This window comes from Lynx canadensis, chromosome A1 (assembly GCF_007474595.2).
Source record: "Lynx canadensis isolate LIC74 chromosome A1, mLynCan4.pri.v2, whole genome shotgun sequence".
Lineage (NCBI taxonomy): Eukaryota > Metazoa > Chordata > Mammalia > Carnivora > Felidae > Lynx > Lynx canadensis.
Genome location: NC_044303.2, coordinates 94,747,598 through 94,768,947, shown reverse-complemented (window position 1 = coordinate 94,768,947; position 21,350 = coordinate 94,747,598). Strand labels below are relative to the sequence as shown.

The 21,350-nt window shown below is 39.4% G+C and overlaps 1 protein-coding gene across 3 annotated transcripts in view; it reads right to left on the bottom strand.

Annotated features, from left to right (window-relative positions):
• The window catches only part of COMMD10 (COMM domain containing 10), a 217,298-nt gene extending 197,204 nt beyond the window's left edge, over positions 1–20,094 (bottom strand). The window contains exons 1-4 of one of the 3 annotated variants that reach the window (XM_030316933.2): positions 20,030–20,094; positions 18,611–18,701; positions 9,371–9,481; positions 7,099–7,254 (exon numbers count right to left, since the gene is read on the bottom strand). In XM_030316933.2, coding sequence (XP_030172793.1) covers positions 7,099–7,254; positions 9,371–9,481; positions 18,611–18,701; positions 20,030–20,070 — 399 coding nt within the window. In that variant the 5' untranslated portion in view covers positions 20,071–20,094. Of the gene's footprint in view, positions 1–7,098; positions 7,255–9,370; positions 9,482–18,610; positions 18,702–19,898; positions 20,000–20,029 lie in introns of those variants that run through there. The other 2 variants (XM_030316923.1, XM_030316939.1) reach the window with 2 other exon arrangements.
• Between the last annotated feature and the right edge of the window lie 1,256 nt (positions 20,095–21,350).

Here is a 21,350-nt window from a genome sequence, read left to right as displayed (position 1 = left end):
TCTCTTATTGGATCTAAATAATACAAGACGAAAGGAGGTGTTTTAAAAAATTAAATCAAAAATAAGCACCTTCGATTTTATAACTTATTATTTAATGGAACCTGACCCTTTGAACTTAGAATTATTACCCACAGATGTTCTACTGCCAGCACTGCACAGAGAGTTCATGCACGTGAGCCCCTAAATTACCAAAAGCAGCACTGTAAATATACCTTTTGTTCATTACATAACAAGTCTCTGCCATGGACAGGATCTATTTTCACACATAGCCGAAATAAATATCAGAGCCAAAAAGGAAGACAGCATTATCGCTGCCAGAGGTAGCATGACTTAAAAGGAACAAGGCTTAAGGGGCACCTGGGTGGCTCAGTCAGTTAAGCATCCAACTCTTGATTTCAGCTCAGGTCATGATCTCACGGTTGGTGAGATCGGGCCCCACATCAGGCTCTGTGATGACAACGCAGAGCCTGCATGGGATTCTCTCTCTCCCTCTCTTTCTGCCCACACCCCTGCTTCCACACCCTCTCTCAAAAATAAGTATTTAAATTTTTTTAATATTGATTTATTTTTGAAGGGGAGAGAGAGAGAGACACACACAGAGTGTGAGTGGGGGAGGGGCAGAAAGAGAGAGGGAGACAGGGAGAGGGAGAGAGAGAGAGAAAGAGACAGAGAGAATGAGAATCTAAAGCAGGCTCCAGGCCCTGAGCTGTCAGCACAGAGCCCAACGCGGAGCTCGAACTCACGAACCGTGAGATCATAACGTGAGCCGAAGGCAGACGCTCAACCGACTGAGCCACCCACATGCCCCATTAAATAAATATTTTTAAAAAACAAAAAACAAGGCTTAAAAAAATACATCTGATTCTCAGGTCAGTTTTACCAAAAGACCAACTGATTGGGGTGATAAACTTATACTTTATGTATGAGGTTTTATTTTCTTCCTTTCCAAAGATATCCTACATAGACACAAAACTAAGTCAACCACTCTTCACAGAAAAACTGTGTAGCTAACACCTAGGTAGAAGTATAGTATAATGGCTTACGAGGGGGACTACTGTGTCAAATTTACTCAGCTACATGACCCTGAACCAATTATTCAATCCTTCTAAACCTCAGTTGTATTTTAAATATAAACTATAACTATAAGTAGGTTTTACAAGATACAAAGCACCCAGCAGAGTATGTGGCCCTCAATAAATACAAAAAATGCTTGCTATGATCTCAAGAAACTAGAACAAAGCTGGAGGTATCCCAATTCCAGATTTCAAGATATATTACCAAGCTGTGGTAACCAAAACAGTATGGTACGGGCACAGTAACAGACACAGAGATCAATGGGACAGAATAGAGCCCAGAAATAAACCCATGCTTATATGGTCAATTAATCTGAGACAAAGGAGGCAAGAATATGCAATGGGAACTAGTGTCTTCAATAAATGGTACTGAGCAAACTGCACAGCTTCATGCAAAAGAAAGAAACTGGACCGCTTTCTAACACCACACACATAAATGACCCAACATGCATTAAAGAGCTAAATGTGAAACATGAAACCATAAAACTTCTGGAAGAAAACATAGGCAGCAAATATGACATGGACCATCGCAACATTTTTTTAGATATGTCACCTCAGGCAAGGGAAACAAAAGCAAAAATAAACTACCGGGACCACACCAAAATAAAATGTTTTTGCACAGCAAAGGAAACAATGAACAAAACGAAAAGACAACCGACCAAACGGGAGAAGATACTCATTCGGAGAAGATATTTGCAAATGATGTATTGGATAAGGGGTAAATATCCAAAATAAAGAACTTATAAAACTTAACTCCAAAAACACAATCTGATTAAAAACTGGGCAAAGGACCTGAACAGATCTTTTTCCAAAGAAGACATACATGTGGCCAACAGATACATGAGAAGATGTTCAATGTGACTCATCCTCAGGGAAATGCAAATCAAAACCACCATGAGATATCACCTTATACCTGTCAAAATGGTGAGAATCAAGGAGACAGGAACAGGGCAAGGATGTGGAGAAAAAGGAATGCTTGTGCACTACTGGTGGGGATGTAAATTGGTGCAGCCACTGTGGAAAAGAGCATGGAGGTTCCTCCAACACTTAATAACAGAGGGGAACCTGGCTGGCTCAGTTGGTAGAGCAAGTGACTCTTGATCTCAGGGTCATGAGTTCAAGCCCCGCATTGGGTGTAGAGCTTCTTCAAAAAAAATTTTTTAAGTAGAAATACCATGTGATTCAGTAATTCTTTGGACAATTACCCAACGAAAATGAAAACACTAATTTGAAAATATATACACACCCCTATGTCTATTGTGGCACTATTTACAACAGCCAAGATATGGAAGAACCCAAGTGTCCATCGATGGATGAATCGAGACACATGTGCTATATATACACAATGGGATAGTACCGAGCATTAAAAAGAATGAGATGTTACCATTTTCAACAACACGAATAGACCTAGAGAGTATTATACCAAGTCCAATAACTCCAACAGAAGACGATTACTGTAGGATTTCACTTACATGTAGAATCTAAAAAGCAAAAGAATGAATAAACAAACAAAAAGCAGAAACAGACCCATAAATACAGAGGCTACACAGATGGCTGCCAGAGAGAAACAGGGATAGGGGATGGGCAAAATGAGTGAAGGGGGGTGGGAGATACAGACTTCCAGTTATGGAATAAGTTATGGGCATACAAGCACAGGAAATAAAGTCAGTGGTAATGTAGCAGCAGTGTATAATGACAAAATGGGGCTACACTTGTAGTAAGCATAGCATAACATACAGACTTGGAGAGTCACCATGTTGTACATCTGAAGTTAATATAACATTGGGTGTCAACTATACTTGCACAAAAAAGGAAGTTTGCTACCACTGTATTAATTGTTTAAGGTATTAAAATAATGTATTAGCAGGGCGCCTGGGTGGCTCGGTTGGTTAAGCATCCGACTTCGGCTCAGGTCATGATCTCACGGTCTGTGAGTTCGAGCCCCGCATCAGGCTCTGTGCTGACAGCTCATAGCCTGGAGCCTGTTTCAGATTCTGTGTCTCCCTCTCTCTCTGCCCCTCCCCTGTTCAAGCTCTGTCTCTCTCTGTCTCAAAAATAAATAAATGTTAAAAAAAAAATTTTTTTAATAAAAAAATAAAAAATAAAGTATTAGCTATCCTCTCAGATAATCTGTATTAATAAAAGATAATTTTCTGCATTATCAAGGGAATGATGTACAATTAATCATGTCCTTACAACTTTCCTGCATGTTTTATATGACAAACGACTAAACCACTTCTTAGATATTGATACAATGCAACATAATTTGGAGAAGAAATATTACCTTAAAAAAAGAAAAATGGGTGCCTGGGTGGCTCAGTTGGTTGAGGGTCTGACTCGATTTCGGCTCAGGTCACAATTCCAGGGTTGTGGGATCGAGCCCCACATCAGGCTCTGCACTGAGCGTGTACCCTGCTTAAGATTCTCCCCCCTCTCCTCTTCTCTCTCTCTCTCCCCCCGTCCTTCTATCCCTCTTCCCTGCTCTCTCTCTAAAAAATAAAAATAAACATACTATCATCTGGAAGACACTGAAAAATTACTGACTGACGGAAACAGAAAAAAACATGTTTAACTGTGTGAGTATACTATACTTGTATAAATTCAAGAAAAAATGAACTCTATAAAATAAAATTATACAAACAGAAAACAGGCAAATATTAAAAGGCAAGTGAGATTGCTTAAAAATGGAAATGGTTGAAAGAAGAATTTCAGGGACACAAAGTGGGAAAACCTAAAATCTGTAAAGGATGTAGGGAAAAGTAGAAATTTAACTCATGCAAAATGAAGTAATGATGTGGAGAATGCTTGAGGACACTGAGAATGCATAGTTCAAAAAAAAAAAAAAAAAACAGGAGAGAAATGAAAACAATAAAGGGGCACTTTTAAACACCTGTAGCTAACACCATGCTTTATGGTAAAAGACTGAACCCTTTCCCTCTAAAACTAGAAACAAGGCAGACCGTCTGGCTGGTCTGTTGGTGGAGCATGCAACTCTGGATCTCGGGGTTGTGAGTTTGAGCACTAGGCTGAGCACAGAAATGGCTTAAAAATAAACATCTTAAAAAGATAGATAAAATTGGAAGCAGGCAGGATGTTTGGACTTCTGAGTCCTATTTAAATCATATTAAAAGTCCTACTCAGGGACACCTGGGTGGCTCAGTCGGTTAAGCGTCCGACTTTGCTCAGGTCATGATCTCGCGGTTTGTGAGTTTGAGCCCCACGTTAGGCTCTGTGTTAACAGCTCAGAGCCTGGAGCCTGCTTCAGATTCTGTGTCTCTTTCTCTCTGCCCCTCCCCGGCCCGCTCGTGCGCGCTCTCTCTGTGTCTCTCAATAATAAATAAACGTTAAAAAAAAAAAAAAAAAAGTCCTACTCAGTGCAATAGGGCAAGAAAAAAAATAAAAGCTGAACAGACTGGAGAAGAAGAAATAAAACGGTCTCTATTCATGGACAATGTAACTATCCATAAAGAAAATCACAAAAAATCCACACAAAAAAACTGCTGTAACTAATTAAGGAATTTACCAAGGTCACAGAATACAAGGTCGATATACAAAAATCAACTCTATATACTAGCAAGAAACAACTAAAAACCAAAATTTCAAAAACAGTACCATTACAACAACTCCAAAAACACAAAATACTCAGGCATAAATCTAACAAAACATATGTAGGATGTGTAGGCTGAAAAATGAACAAAAGTGACATAAGAAACCAAAGAGGACCTAAATAGAGAGGTATACTCAGTACTGCTAAGAAGTCATTTCTCTATTAAGTGATCTGTAAGTTAAACATAATCAAAAATCCCAGCAGGATTTTTAAAAACTAGCAAAGCTGGTTTTTAAATTTATATAAAAAGTCAAAGAAATGAGAATATCCAAAACAATTATGGGGGGAAAAAAACCTGCAAAGTTAGCAGACTCACAATACTTGACTTTTAAAGTTGACTACAAAGCTACAGAAATTAAGGTAGTATCATATTAGCATAAAGATAGAAAGATCAATGGTCTAAACAGAGAGTCCAGAGAAAGACCCACACAAACATGTCAAATGATTTTTGACAAAAGGGTGAGGCACTTCAGGGACAAAAAGATGTTATCAGTAAGTTATGCTGGACGTGTATAAATGAACATCTAAAATGAACATCTATACGCAGAAAAAAGGAAATTTAATCTGCGCCTTATACCAAATTAACTCAAAATAGATTTCAGAGCTAAATGGAAAAAATAAACCTATAAAACAGAAGAAAATAAAATCTTTGTGATACTGCATTAGCCCACAAATTCTTAGATACAAAACCAAAAGGATCGATAAAAGAAAATAACTGATAAATCAAACTTCATTAGAATAAAAAGCTTTCCCGTAAATCACAGGTGAGAAAGGACACACGCCTAGAATAATATATAAAAACCTCACAAAAGTTGAAAGAAAACAAACACCCTCCACACATTTGAACAGCCCAGAACAAAAAAATTCCCATGCATTTCCATATGCTGGGATTTACTCCTGAGACTGTCCTTTAAATTACTATAATGGAACTTCCTTATCTTTCACAATGTGGAAATACAATTAGGCAAAAGATGTGAACAAATATTCTACCAATGAAGATATATGGAGACAAGTAAGCACATAAAGAGATCATATAATTTGTTACTAGGAAAACGCAAATTAAAAATACAAAATACCACTAGAAACCTAATAGAATAGTTTCGATAAAAACAAGTGACAATGGAGCGCCTGGGTGGCTCAGTTGGTTGAGTGTCTGACTTCAGCTCAGCCCATGGGCTCACAGCTCGTGAATTCAAGCCCGACATCGGGCTTTCTGCTATTAGCACGGAGCCTGCTTCCAATTCTCTGTTCCCCTCCTCCTCAGCCCCTCCCCTGCTTGTACTCTCCCTCTCTCCCCCAAAAATAAACATTAAAAAAAAAATGTGAGGCACCTGGGTGGCTCAGTCGGTTATACGTCTGACTTTGACTCAGGTCATGATCTCACGGTTCATGAGTTCAAGCCCCATGTCGGGCTCTGTGCTGACAGCTCAGAGCCTGAAGCCTGCTTCAGATTTTGTGTCTCCCTCTCTCTCTGCTCCTCCCCCACTCGTTCTCTCTCTGTCTCTCTCAAAAATAAAAATATTTTTTAAAAAATATTTTTTAAAAAAAGTGACAATACCAAGTGCTGATGAAGTACTAGAACTCTCATATAATGCTGGCAAAGTGTAAAATAATACCAATCCTTCACAAATTCTTACAGAAAATGGAAGAGGAGGTGAGAACACTTCCCAGCTCACTTTCCAATGTAAGTTGCACTCTGATACCACCAAACACATCACAAGAAAGCTATATAGACCAAGAGCCCTCATGAACATAGATGGAAAATTTTTTAACAAAACATAAGCAAATCAAACAGCAACATATAAAAAGCATGATACACAACAACCCATGAGGCTGATCCCAGGAATACAGAGGGCTGTAAATCTGAAAACCAGTGATGTAATACAACCTACTATTAGAAAAAAGGTCAAAATCTGTATGATCAACTTAACCTCTATTAACAGTGCCTAAAGGTCCCCCAGCAGTTTTGAAACACTGCTGTTATTTTGTATTTGTCCCAAAGTGCTCCCTTTTTCGCTATTTGCTATTCCACACATACTGAGTACATTCTGCTAGGCACTAATACAAACACACACAATTACGTGATTCAGTAAACATATTGTAAGACTTATACACAGGTACACCGTTAACAAGAATAGCCCACTCTGCCCAAGATTAAAAAAAAAAAAAAAAAAAAAGGAAAAACAGACTGACTCATTCCTATTCTGAAGTTACAGAGACATATTTTAAACCGTAAGTAAAATTAAATCACATCGTGGTGTCCAATACGTATGGAAGTAACCTTAAAGGCCTAGTGTATATATTCTTTCTTTTGCCAGACTGCCTCTGTACAAAACATGATCACCTTGAAAACCCTTCCAGTACAACCATTTTTGCCATTCTTACTGGAAAATATCGTGGGGTAGTGTAACCATATACCTTGTGGGGAGCAAGAATCCTCTGTCTGAATTTTTCAACTGTTTCTTGACCCATAGAAGACCAAGCATTGCCGAAAGCTTCCGCTTTGTCTTGTCTGAGATGAAGACTCTCTAACTGCTGCTGCAGAGCCGCGGGCTTCACGCTGTGATACACCGCCTAGTCACGAGAGGGCAAACATTACCTCTGTCCCTGATACTCAGACAGATACCTTGAATTATACTCAAACACAAAATTAGTTTTAAATGATTTAAATCAATAAAAAATTTCCTATTTCTATCAGAAATGTTTTATGTATTTTTTTTAATGTTTGTTTATTCTTTGAGAGAGACTGAGAGAGCGAGCACGAGCAGGGGAGGGGCAGAGAGAGGGGAAACACAGAATCCAAAGCAGGCTCCAGGCTCTGAGCTGTTGGCACAGAGCCCGATGCAGGGCTCGAACCCACAAACCGCGAGATCATGACCTGGGTTGAATTCGGACACTTAACCGACTGAGTCACCCAGGCATCCCATAAGTGTTTTATATCTATTTACCAATAATAATATACACAACAGGGAGACGCAGGGTTAAATGGCCTAATTTAAACTATTCAGGCTACACTTTCCCACTTTTGCCTGTGTCTTAAGTAATCCTAAATCCACTTAACAGAAAAATGTCTTCTTTACGTTAGCTATGTAAGTGATACTCTATTTAAAATATCATTTCTGGGGTGCCTGGCTGGGTGAGTCGGAGGAGCCTGCAACTTTTGACCTCAGGGTCATGACCGTGAGCCCCACACTGGGTGTAGAGATTACTTAAATGAATAAATAATGTAAGCAAATAAAATAAGCTATCATTTCCTCATTTCACTTAACTATTTCAAAGAAACGTACAACGGTTTCATTTCCCAACAAACAAACTTCTTCCAGGAAGTGCTTTCTCAAAACCACCTTGGTCTACCCAACTTCCTAGGTAATACATAATAAAACAATGTAAACATACGTAATAAATATTGTAAACATACAATAATAATTTACAATAATAAAATATTGTAAACATGTGAAAATAAAACATTTTTAATAATATCTGTTCTAGTTCTTAACATTATTCTCGAACGACTTTCTCATGAAGTCCATGTTGCTGGGTCCTCCTTGATTATCCTTCCTTCTACTGGAGGTTCACCAGGGTTCAGAACCATAGTCCTGTTTCTGACCTGTAATCTGCATAAGGCTGTGTGTAGTAGACACCTGGGTACTTGTCTTCCTAACCATATCTGTTCACTAAAATGCCTATGAAGCTATAGTACTATTTAAACTTTATTTCACAAGTATTCTATGAAGTCACCCAACAGGAATTTATTGAAATCTATTTTAAGTCCAGCAATGTGCTAGGTTTATAGAAGGTGAATTAAAAATATGACAGGTCCCTCACAAATTCAAAACCTAATGAAGGCTGACACACATGAAATAATCAAAGACTAACAATGTGCTCCACTCGGATGAGCCAAAGATAAAAGGAATCCAAATTAGGGCAAAACTGCCAAGTGCAAGGGGTCAAAGCTACAGTGAGAGGAGATGGGACTTGAACCACATTTAACGGCTGAAAAAGGGATGCAAAAGGGCAGTTTAATAGGAAGAAATTGTATGACAAAAAGTCCTTTGACAACTATGTCTTTTCTAAATGTTTTATCATCCTAGTCAAATAAATCCCCCCAAAATCATTTCTTAAATTTCTTAAATAAAATGCGCTCACTTCTCCAAGTTATAAACCCAGTAACAATGAATTAAAATGTTTTATACCTGTCTCAAGTCAATGAAGCCCTGATTCACGTTGTTAAATACTTTACTCATGCTACTTAACATTTAGATTGTTTTGTAGACTACAATACCATAGGAAAAAATCATACATTCAAATATTTTTACTACCTTCAAATTCTCAAGTACAATATATTCACAGCTTCCATCCGTATACTTTTTTTGAAAAAATAAAAAGCGATAGGTGCCCCTGGGTGGCTCAGTGGGTTAAGTGTCCAACTCTTGATTTAAGCCCAGGTCATGATCTCACGGTTCATGGGTTTGAGCCCCGCATCGGGCTTTGTGCTGACAGCCTGCAAAGGCTCTCTCTACCCCTCCCCCTAGCTCGCAATCATGCGTGTGCTTTCTCTCTCTCTCAATATAAACTTAAAAAAAATTTTTTTAATTAAAAAGTACGTAAATAAAAAAATTGATAGCTATCATAGCAACACAGATATGCAGTAAAGAAAGCATGTTTAGGAGGTTTGGGGCAATAAAAATACCTGTTCTAAAATGAATGATATTGTTTCAAGAACTAGGTGAAGATCTTGTTTCTCTAGAGAAAATGCAGCCTGAAGCTTTTCTTCTTCTTCCTCACTGAAACTGTTCTCAGCCTACAACACAAAAAGCAAGCTATTAGCACACATGCAGGTATTCAAAACTTAGATACTCCACAGAAGAGTATCTGAAGATTCCTTTATTCACACATGGGTGAGAAATGTTAAGAAAAAGCGAAAGAATCTGATGTGTTTGTAAATTTCAACAACTCAAAATCATAGTACAATTCATTATCCGGATCATGCCAAATGAATAAATAAATAAATAAAATTAATTAATTAACTAATTAATTAATTAAAAAAACATTACTTTAAGTTCTATGATTTATAGGAGGTGGAAACTACCAGTATTTACCAAAAGAAATGGATGTTTAGAAAAAACAATACTAGAAGGTAAAACCCCAAAATGTTAATAATAATTAACAGTAATGTCCACCTTCCTCATTCAAATATATTTACTGAGTATCTATTATGTGCTACAGAGAAAGGCAGTTCATGTCCTCAAGTATACGGTACTCTAGTCAGACACACAAATACAAATACTCATTCATGTAATTTTCATTTTGATGAGTTCTGCAAAAATGTGAGTTATTATAAGAGCATACATAAAGCAAGAAATTAGGTCTTTTTTATCATTTTTATACATATTTTCCAAAACTCACACATTATACACATTAATTTTATGACCAATACATGAAAGAAGACAGCCATCTGAATAGAACCTCTGAGAAGTCTTCTTTCTTTTGTATCCAAAATAATCTCCTTGATCTAAAGACATTAGTTTATTATGTAGGAAAAATGTGTACCACTTGAACAACTTTAAAATAAAAAGAACTCCTTTAAAAATAAATGAATTAAAAGAAAATAATATAAAATAAGATATAAAATAAAATAAATAACCTATATTATCCACATATACTAAAAACAACTCTCCCTATGGCTGCCTCTCCCGAACAGCAATATGGAGAAAATTCAGAAGTTCACAAGCCCTCCCTTGACAGCTTACGATGATGTACACCTACCTGGCTGTTCAACCAAAGCTGCATTAGAGCTTTAAGCTAGTGTACTTTTGGAGGCTACTCACCAGAACTTCCAGGCTCTACTACCTGTTTTATGACTGAGAAAATCATGAGCCAAATTTAGCCAAAATGCCAATTACTTACCTCAAGAGCAACATTTTGACTTAAAAGTTTCAGAATTTCTGTGACTACCATATGTCTTCTTGAAATAATGACCTAGAGTACCAGATTTCATCAATGTGAGGAAGGTAATGGTATTACATGTATATAATCAGAACCACGTGTTGTATTAAATTCAGTGGATATTAGGGCACTTGGGTGGCTCAGTCGGTTAAGCGTCCAGCTTCGACTCAGGTCATGATCTTACAGTATGTGGGTTCGAGCCCCACGATGGGCCCTGTGCTGACAGCTCAGAGCCGGGAGCCTGCTTCGGATTCTGTGTCTCCCTCTCTCTCTGCTCCTCCCCCACTCATGCTGTCTCTCTCTCTCAAAAATAAAATAAAACATTAAGAAATAAATAAATAATAAATAAGTAACAAATAAATTCAATGGATACTTACAATTTAACCAAGTGAGTCAATCTGAACACATGCTAAATAAGCTGTTTTCACAAAATAATAATAGTGATTGAGGTGGTACAAAAATAAACTTTCAGTGTCCCCAATATGTACAAGGAAGGGAAATTTGTTTAAAAAACTCAGCAAACAAAAAAAAAAAAGAGAAAGAGAGAGACATTCTCAAGATTTCCAAGGGCATTATATTAATAAAGTGGTTTGGGGAGGGGCACCTGGATGGCTCAGTCAGTTAAGCGTCCAGCTTCGACTCAGGTCATGATCTCACAATCTGTGAGTTCGAGCCCCTCATCGGGCTCTGTGCTGACAGCTCAGAGCTTAGAGCCTGCTTCAGATTCTGTATCTTCCTCTCTCTCTACCCCTCCCCCGTTCTTGCGCGTGCTCTCTCTCGCGCGCGCGCGCGCGCGCTTAAAAATAAATGAAGATGCAAAAAAAAATTTTTTTTTAAATAAAGTGGTTTGGGGGGGCACCTGGGTAGTTCAATTGGTTGAGCATCCGACTCTGGATTTTGGCTCAGGCCGTGATCTTACAGTTTGTAAGATCAAGCCCCCGTGTCAGGCTCCATATTGACAGCACAGAGTCTGCTTGGGATTCTCTCTCTAACTCTCTCTCTGCTCCTGACTCATTCTCTCTCCCTCTCTCAAAACAAGTAAGTAAACTTAAAAAAAAAATAAGGAATGCCTGGTTGGCTCAGTCAGTTGAGCATCCAACTCTTGGTTTCAGCTTAGGTCGTGATCCCAGGGTCAGGGGACCAAGCACTGTGTCAGGCTCCATGCTGAGTATGGAAGCCTGCTTAGGATTCTTTCCCCCTCTCTCTCTCTCTCTCTCTCTCTCTCTATCTGCCCCTCTCCCCCACTCACACACTAGCTCTCTCTCTAAAAAAAAAAAAAAAAAAAAAAAATTTAAATTAATGTTTAAAACAAATAAATAAATATTTAAAAAAATAAAGAGGTTTGGAGTGAAGGGGGCTAAGGGAATATTTACTTTCCCCCATCCACGGGTACATCAGGAATGCAACCTTAAAATAAGATGGAGTGTAAAATATGGGAGCAAATAGAAAATACGGCTTTAAAAAAAGTTCCAAACACGTATTCAATACCCTGCTCCAAAAGCAACCTTGGGTCAAATAAATATTAAGCATGAAGTACCTCTATTTGCTTCCAAAAAGCAGCAATTTAACTTATTTCTGTCTACCAAAAGCAACCCACACATATCTAGGAGTAAAAGAGAAGGTAAACAAGATACATTCTTTTTTATCCTCTCAATGGGAAAAAATTAAGGCCTAGGTTTATAAAATTAGAGAACAAATGTCCAAGAAACTTAAATTTTATTTTATTTTTTTAACGTTTATTTATTTTTGAGACAGAGAGAGACAGAGCATGAACGGGGGAGGGTCAGAGAGAAGGAGACACAGAATCTGAAACAGGCTCTGAGCTGACAGCACAGAGCCCGACATGGGGCTCGAACTCACGGACCACGAGATCATGACCTGAGCCGAAGTCAGCTGCTTAACCAACTGAGCCACCCAGGCGCCCCAAAACTTAAATTTTAAGATGGAAAGTGACAGGGTGCCTGGGTGGCTCAGTCAGTTAAGCGTCTGACCTCGGCCCAAGCCAGGATCTCACAGCTCATGAGTTCAAACCCCATGTCGGGCCCTGTGCTGACAGCTCAGAGCCTGGCGCCTGCTTCGGATTCTGTGTCTCCCTCTCTCTCTGCCCCTCCCCTGTTTACACTCTGTCTCTGTCTCTCAAAAATAAACATTAAAAAAAGTTTTCTTAATAAATAGAATGGAAAGTGGGTATTAATTTTTTCTATATATTTAAAGAACATATGCCATAAATACACATACACAAGCAGAAAGGAAAAACAACACATGAAGAATATAAGGCAGTGCTATATGAAATGATGTGGAAAGGTCTCTTAAAAAAGTGGCAAGCGAGAAAAGGTAAACAACAGGGCAATATATACAGAACGATGCCACTTGCGTAAACACACACAAACTGCACATTTCTATGTGTATGTGTACGCACATGTGTATGCACGTCTGTATTTATTAACACATGAAGAATCTAGAATAAAAACCAAATTGGTAACAAGGCTACCTCTGGGGAGGTGTGGTGGTTTTATTCTATCTCAAAATTCTTTAGCACTCCTCCCTTCAAAGGATGGAGCCTCATTTCTTTCCCTTGAATGTGATCCAGACGGAATGACTTACTTCTAACAAGGATAATATAGTAAAAGTGAAGCTCTGTGACATCAAACGCGAGATCACAAAAAGGACAGCACCTCCCTCTTTTGGGTCACTGGTTCTGGAAGAAGCCAACCTCCATGTTGGGAGGAAAGGCCTGTGCAGCAAGGAACTGAGGCCTCCCACCAGGTAATCCTATTGGAAGGAAATCCTCCAACCTCGGCCAAACCTTCAGATTAACAGCAGCCCCAACAACATCTGGCAGCAACTTCATGAGAACCCCAAGCCAGAACCATGCAGCTAAGCCAGAAACAAGCAGTCAAGCCTCTCCTACATTCTTGACCTACACGAACTGCGAGTATAATAAATGTTTACTCTTGTTTTAAGGTGCTAAGTTTGGGGGTAATTTGTAATTCAACAATAAATAACTAATAAAGGAGAGAATGAAGATGAAAGGAGAGCCAGAGTTAACCAAGGGGGCATTTCAGGTTGTCCACACTATGTAAATTTCTTAACACAAAAACTTACTCATAAACTATTTGTGAAATCTAAAATTTGTTATCAAGATGCTTAATTTAAGCGCTCTAAGAATTTTGAACTAGAAAGCCACAAAAAAAGCAAATTAAAAAATCCATTTTTCCGAATTGTCTTTTTCTTTTTTATCTTTTTTGAAGAATTCATTTTCTTAACATGCATGATAAGTAAACTAACCTCAGTAGTTGCAATCAGGTCACATTCCTTAGAAAATTAAATATGTCTTCTACTCTATGAAGATAGTATATTAGGTAAATAATTATGAAAGCAATTAGGCTTTAAATACTCAGAGCATGGGGGGGACATCTGGGTGACCCAGGCGGTTAAGTGTCCGACTCTCGATTTTGGGTCAGGTCAATGATCTCACGGTCATGACACAGAGCCCCTGGTCAGGCTCTGTGCTGAGCATGGAGCCTGCCTGAGATTCTCTCTCTCCCTCTCTGCCCCTATCCTCTGCTCATGTGCTCGCTCACTCTCAAAAACAAAAACAACCTCAGAGTATGGATTTAGAAACAGAGAGGCCTGCTGTCCAGAGCCCAAGCTCTGACTCACAGTCACTGTCTTACGCATAAAACCTCAATGGAAGAACACACAGTACTACTATTTTCCAAATATTATAATTCAAAGTGTATATATATCATTCTTACCCAATAAACCCATGTGTAAGAAGACCTTACACATCCTATATTAACTTATACCATCTTATATTAACTACACAATAAATGTATTTTCAGAGATGAACTGCTCTTTTCTTTTTTATCTAGATCGGTGGGGCCAATTCTCCTTTGCGCAGGACTCTCCTGCACACAGGACCCTTAAAGTCCCAGGCATTAAATGCTAGTGGCACCCTCCATACGTTATAATAGCCAAGAAAAATTCTTAGGCATTTCCATAGGCTGAGATTCACATTTGTGATTGTCCTTTATGTTAACATACTGAGACTTCTCTATCTGTCATAATGAGGAAATACAGAGGTTCCACAAGTGAATCTATCAAATACAAGAATTCTTTTTCCAACTTATGAAAGCAATCTTTCTAAAACGTATCACACCCATTCTAGACTTTTGTAAACAAAGTATATTGGTTTAAACTAATTTCTTATGATGAGTCCGTCACAATGATGAGCATCAGAATTCTATGAACAGTATTGCAAGGAACTCCTAAGATACACTAATGATTTTTCACTTCAGGAAAAAAAAAATAAATAAGTAAGTAAGTAAGTAAATAACCAACCCTCAGATTTCTGGGCATTTACATTTCTTGCGTCTGATTTTTATAAGTCAATTCTTGAAACTGCCTCCACGCCCATCACAGCAGCATCTTCACCCCCCAGTTTGCTGTTTCTAGTTTGCCACAGCCAGGTGTCCAAAGAACTGATCTCTCAGAATTAGACATACAGCATAGCTGGACCAACAGGCTTTGTGTGATGGCCTACAAGTCTCTCCAGTGGAGCAAAGTATGTGAGCTTTTTTAATTGCATGAGTTGTGACAGCTATTTTTTTCTTCTTTTAAACTCAGAGGCCATAAATTGTTCTTTCTAAGTCCCTAATCTGACTTGTCAGTGTTTCCCAATGCAGACTCCATTAGCACGGGAACAAACCTTGTGGGACCATTCTGCACAATACAAGACATTTAGTTCCCGGGCATTAGTAATAACCCCCCAAAACTTCCCATGTATTTCTATATGCTAGGATGAGCCAGAAAGATGACCAGTTCAAAGAGGACTCCCAGACCCATGCTTAAGCACACCCATATTCCATGCTTAAGGCTTCTCCCTGTGTTTATTCCAACTAGGGATTCCAAGGAACCAGTCTGGACAAAGCCCATAAAAAAATGAAAGTGTTAAGCTGATGACATTTAGAAGAGCAACCCAATCCCTAAAATTCTTCACCTATGTACCCGCATCAGGTTTCACTGTTCTAAGAGCTCTGCTTGTCTCAAGGCAAAGTCCAACTTAACAGACCAAGAACACAAAAAGAAATCTGGCAGATTCTGAATGTCCCTGCAAACTTTACTTGCTACAAACTCTTATCACAATAGGAACCCCTCTAGAAGAACACTGCCTGAAACTGTCCAGGAAAAAAAAAAAAATGCACCTTTGCTTTCTATCTTAGCTGGCAAAGTTATCACCTGCATATGTTTCTGTTCTCAACTGCTTCAGCTGTCAATGACCAGACCTCCTCATGTTCACTCCCGTGCCACTGATGGCATAGCATCCAAGCATGTCTATAGAATGCTCTGGCCACCCACTTACTCTAAGATAGACACTAACTTATTCACAACCCCAGAAATGACTGAGAGGATCAAAGACAAACTACATATCACCGTTTTCCTACAAATTTCCTATCCTCCCTCATCATAAAGAACAAAAGATTCGTCTGAGAGTTTTTTGTCCCACACTGTTTTGTAAGTTTGAGAAGACAGCTACCAGCTCGGGAAATCACAGAACTTCTGGACTGATTGCTTACATCATTCACTTTTGTACTAACTTATATACTGTTTTGTACTCTTTCCTGAGGTTGATTGTAATAAACAGGGATGGATTGAAGGGATGGATTCTGGAACCAGGGAGCTTACTAGCTAGGTGTGTGTCCGTGCACAAATTATTTAACTGGTGTCTATCTCAGTTTCTTCTTGGATGAAATAAGGATGACAATAGTACCTACTTCCTAAAGTTGCTGTAAGGATCAGATGAATTAACACCACAAAGTCATTAGAACACTACCAGAGGGAGGAACATAACTGAATCACAAATACTTCAGAATGTGGCTGCTATTATATTACTCTGGTGGCTCCTCCTGTCTCTCCATCTACATCACAAATTCCTTATAGCCTGGAATTTAGAGGACCTGCATTTGTTTTGTGTTTCCCATGCAAGGATAAGAATTAACTGCAAGAACAGCTACTGAGTGCAGACCATATAAGTATATTAGGCATGGAAAATATAAAGACGAGTAAGACATGATGCTCAAGATCTTCAAGGTCAGCGAAAGACCCTGGCATCATAAAACAAATGCTTACACTGCAGGACTAAAATGAGATGACAATGAACCAAGTGTTTTAGAAGCACAGAAAACAAAGTGCTGAGAGTGAGACAGCAAGATCCTTGAGACATCCAGTCTATTCAATAAAAAAGGGGAAAAAAAGACATTGCAGGTAAGGGAAAGTGTATATGCATGGAAACAGAGTTGGAAAAGTTCATGGCATATTCCGGTAAAAGTGCACAGCCTGGTGTGACTGGAGCACTTGGAAAATGGGAAAATAAAGCCTGTGGCCATATTATAATGTTGTTATAACGTGATTACAATACAATTCTAAAGATTTTGAACTTTTTTCCATGAGGCAATAGGAAGTCAATGACGACTTCAAACACTGTAAAGATACACTGAATTCTTTTTTTTTTTTTTTTTTAGGAAAAAATATTTGTAGAGATAAATGGACTAGCATTATGAAGAAGTGATAGGAGGGAGTAGACTTCTGGTAGAGGTAACAGTTTGGAGGCAGTTACTGCAGTCTAAGGCAGGGACATTAAGGATCTGAACTAAGACTATGAAGAGAACTTGGATTTGAGAGACACTTAAGAGGGAGAAGGGACTCAGAAGTGAGCTGGCTTCTGAGGAAAAATAAGAGAAGAGGGTCCAGGTTCTCCAGGTGAAGTATGGAAGTGCTGTATCACTATATTCTACACCTAAAACTAGTATCACACTGTATGTTAACTAACTGGAATTTAAAATAAAAACTAATTCGGGGTTGAGCGTCCAACTTCGGCTCAGGTCATGATCTCACGGTCTGTGAGTTCGAGCCCCGTGTCACGCTCTGTGCTGACAGCTCAGAGCCTGGAGCCCGCTTCGGATTCTGTGTGTGTCTCTCTCTCTGCCCCTCCTCCACTCATGCTCTGTCTCTCTCTCTCTCTCTGTCAAAAATAAATATTTTAAAAAATTAAAAAAAATAAAAATAAAAATAAAATAAAAACTAATTAAAAAAAAAAGTCCATTTAATTCTCATTTAATGGTGATGCCATGTACCACCAGGAAGAGCAGTTACTAGATGTTCCATAAACATGTGTTGGATGGAATTAAATTTTTATAACCTGAAAAAGAAGTTAACTTAGGTTGGTGACCAAGCAGTGAATCACTAAACATTAATCTGTCCAAAATAACCACACCCTTGAAATAAAAGTGAAAGGGAAAGATTAAAGGAAAGATTAAATACTGGGGTGATAAGAAAACTACAGCATTTTTAAAAAAAATTTTATTGTTTATTTATTTTTTGACAGACAGAGAGACAGAGCATGAGAGGGGTTGGAGCAGAGAGAGAGGGAGACACAGAATCTGAAGCAGGCTCCAGGCTCTGAGCTGTCAGCACAGAGCCTGACGAGGCTCGAACTCATGAACCGTGAGATCATGACCTGAGCTCTGAAGTTGGATGCGTAACCAACTTAGCCACCCAGGAGCCCCAAAAGCATTATTTTTAAGAGGAAGAACGAAATCAGAATATTCTCAAAGCATGTTACACGGAACCTGAGTCCCAAAATATATACCATGAGACATCAGTTGCAAGGTCAAACTTGTTTGAAAAGTTTTGCACATCATATTCACCCTTAAACATTTACTGTAAACACTATCATAAAATATACTCTGAAAAAAATATATATATACACTCTGAAAACTTACATAATAAAAAAAGATTAACTTTAATGAAGACAGAGTTTCCCAAACTTTTGGGACATTACAAAATTTTGTACAGAGCCTGTGTTCCCTAGGACACACTGGAGAACACTATACTTCACAAAAAGTTTTTCAAATACAAACAAAAGAGTTTCAGTGCAATCACAAGAAAGTATTATAAACTATAGAAATGCAAAAATACAAACCTTCAGATGAAGTTTTTGAAGAATTCGGGTGAGCAATCGTGGAAATCTTCCTATGTCTATTGCATTTATCAGTGACACTGCTTTTTTCATGCTAAATAAATGTGTAAAACAGAATTTTAAAATGAGTTTTCCGGGTGAAACTGTACTTGCTATAAGCATGCTTGTCTACAACTGCAGTTGTCTTTAAGTTTCCATTTCAACAACTCTGATTGCTATAAAGAAAAACAGATGATGGCCAGCAAAAGAGGCAGGACATTTCCAAAGAGATGCCTCCCAAAAAGTATTTGTGTTGAAAAAGTCCATTTGGCAAAGTTTCTCTTTCTTTTGGGCAAGGCAGACAACTAGGGGAAGCTTGCACTCTGTGGGGAATGCCATTAATCACTCAGCAGTAAATATTTAATATCCACTTCACCCACAATGGAACTATGCAAAGAGAAGGAGGAAAGTGGCAGTTACACCAAAATAGAAAGCAAAGAATACTGCATGGCAGATAAGGCGATAAAACAACGTATATATGACATATGAAATCATTTAGGGTAACAGCACACAGTTGTTTTAAAACCCTACTTCTCCTGTAATCAACTTTAAATTATGTGATAAGAACAATCCTGCATCATACTGGATATGGCTTAGTGACGTGGCGACTCTTAAGCAGGACACTGATATGAGGAGAACAACTGGCTGTCAGAACTCAAGGAATCCAGGAAGAAGGGAAAAAACTTTAAAATGACAACTCTCTTCGTCAAGATTCCTGCCCAATTCAGGCGCAAGGAAATTGTTACTGTCCAACTTTTTCCGCATCACTACCTGCACTATTACTTGTTTTTCATGAAATGGGAGTCATTTCTACTTCAATAATTGTATTTTAAGACAGAACTTTATATCATCACCCTGGACAGCCGAGCTTCCCTACCATAAGTAGAAATGAGCTAAAAATAAATTTTAAAATGAAATCAAAAGCAACGTTACCAAATTCTGCTAAGGCACCTTACTAGCCCAAAACGAGGCCTAGTCCATCTTGATTGAAAAGGGGTAATGGCACGTGTTAGGAATTAAAGACCTTCCAGCTCTAATGGGAACCTTTCTCGTAATCAGGCCTGAAGGAGAGTTGAAAACAGAAACTGTTTAGCTCTCCACGTGCTTCAGCACTACTCCAGGCAGACTTGGGTACTTCTGATCCCACACTCTGGGAACAGTGACACACATCACACACTGTCCTACTGACCCCAGCTGCCAGGCGCATTGTAACCCCCACGTAAGTGAACCACCGAGAAGGCGAGACACCCACAGTCCCCCGCACTCCTGCAAGGCCGCACCGCGGTATCTCCAGCCCAGGGCCCGCCCCGCTTCGGAGCCAAAGGCGACAGCTAACAAGGGAGTCTCTGCGTCGGTCCCATCCATGCCACCTCTGGCGACTACCTGGGGCTCTCCGGCAGGATCAGCGCCGTGGTGGCCGCCATGTTTGAAGCTCTCACGCCCAGCCGCCGCCTGTCAGCTGTCTCCAGCTCAGCCAATGGCGGCGGGTCTACGGAACGCCGGAAGGCCCAAGCCCCTCAGGTTCGAGGTCCGTGTCTTCTCCTGCGGTCCTCCAGGCCAAGGGAGGGTCGCAGCCACCCTCCCAACCGGCAGTGTTCTGCCTTAACCCTGTTCGCATATTAACTTATTTATATTTATCTATTTACTTGTTATATATGCACATTTGACCGTTGAACACCTGGAGGTTAAGGGTGCCTCTCCACCAAAAGTCAAAATTCCACGTATAACTTTTGATGTCCCCAAAACTTCAGTACTAATAGCCTACCGTTGACCAGATACCTTACTGATAACAGAGTCCTTGCTTGTATTTTGTATATTTTTTACGTACTGCGTTATTACAATAAAATAAGCTAAAGCAAGCTAGAGAAATGAAAATGTTACTAGGAAAATGCATTATGGCACTGTACTATGCTTATCAAAAGAATCCAAGTATGAGTAGGCATGCACAGTTCAAATTTGGATATGAATGTGTATTTTTATGGAGTAGGTGTGTATAAACATATATTTAGGTGTGTGTACATGTACATACACGGTTTTTTTTAACGAAGAGTGAGCACCCCATCCCAGCCAGTGTCTGGCCTGTGCTGCGTGGGGGCAGGAAGGGGAACACTCTCCCCCAAACCAGTGGGGGGTGTGACACAACATCCCGCAGTAGAAGTCTGCGCCACCAGCCTAGGCACTGTGCGATCAGCCCTTCCAGTATCTGCCTGCCTGGAACTCTGTAGGGCACCCCACAGAGCTTGTAGTATGTACCTTCGCATGTAGTATGTACCGTAGTAGTTACTGAGCACCAGACCCTGTAGGCAGGCACTATGCTAGGCACTTGGGATGCAAAAGACCAAAATTCCTGCCCTCAAGGCTTGCCAGCAGTTCAAAGGGACAAGTTTTATTGTGCCCCTTTGGGGTGCCGCACTGAGCTAGGTACTGCTTAATAGGAGAGACGCATCCCCGCAGAGGCTGCTCTTTAGAATCTCACGTAGAGCAGGGGTGCAACATGGGTTCGCGATTACCTTTGTCGCCTTAGAGGAAAAGCATGTAGTGTGTTAAAGGGATTCAGAGGTGGGAAGAATGGTAAAGCATGGGAGGCAGAGCATTAGGATGAGAAAATTTTCCTGTTGCAGGTGGCATGAAGTCTTGAATGATAGATTATGGTGTGTGCACTTGAGCTAGTGAGAAATGGGGAGTCATTAATGTTTTCCAGTAA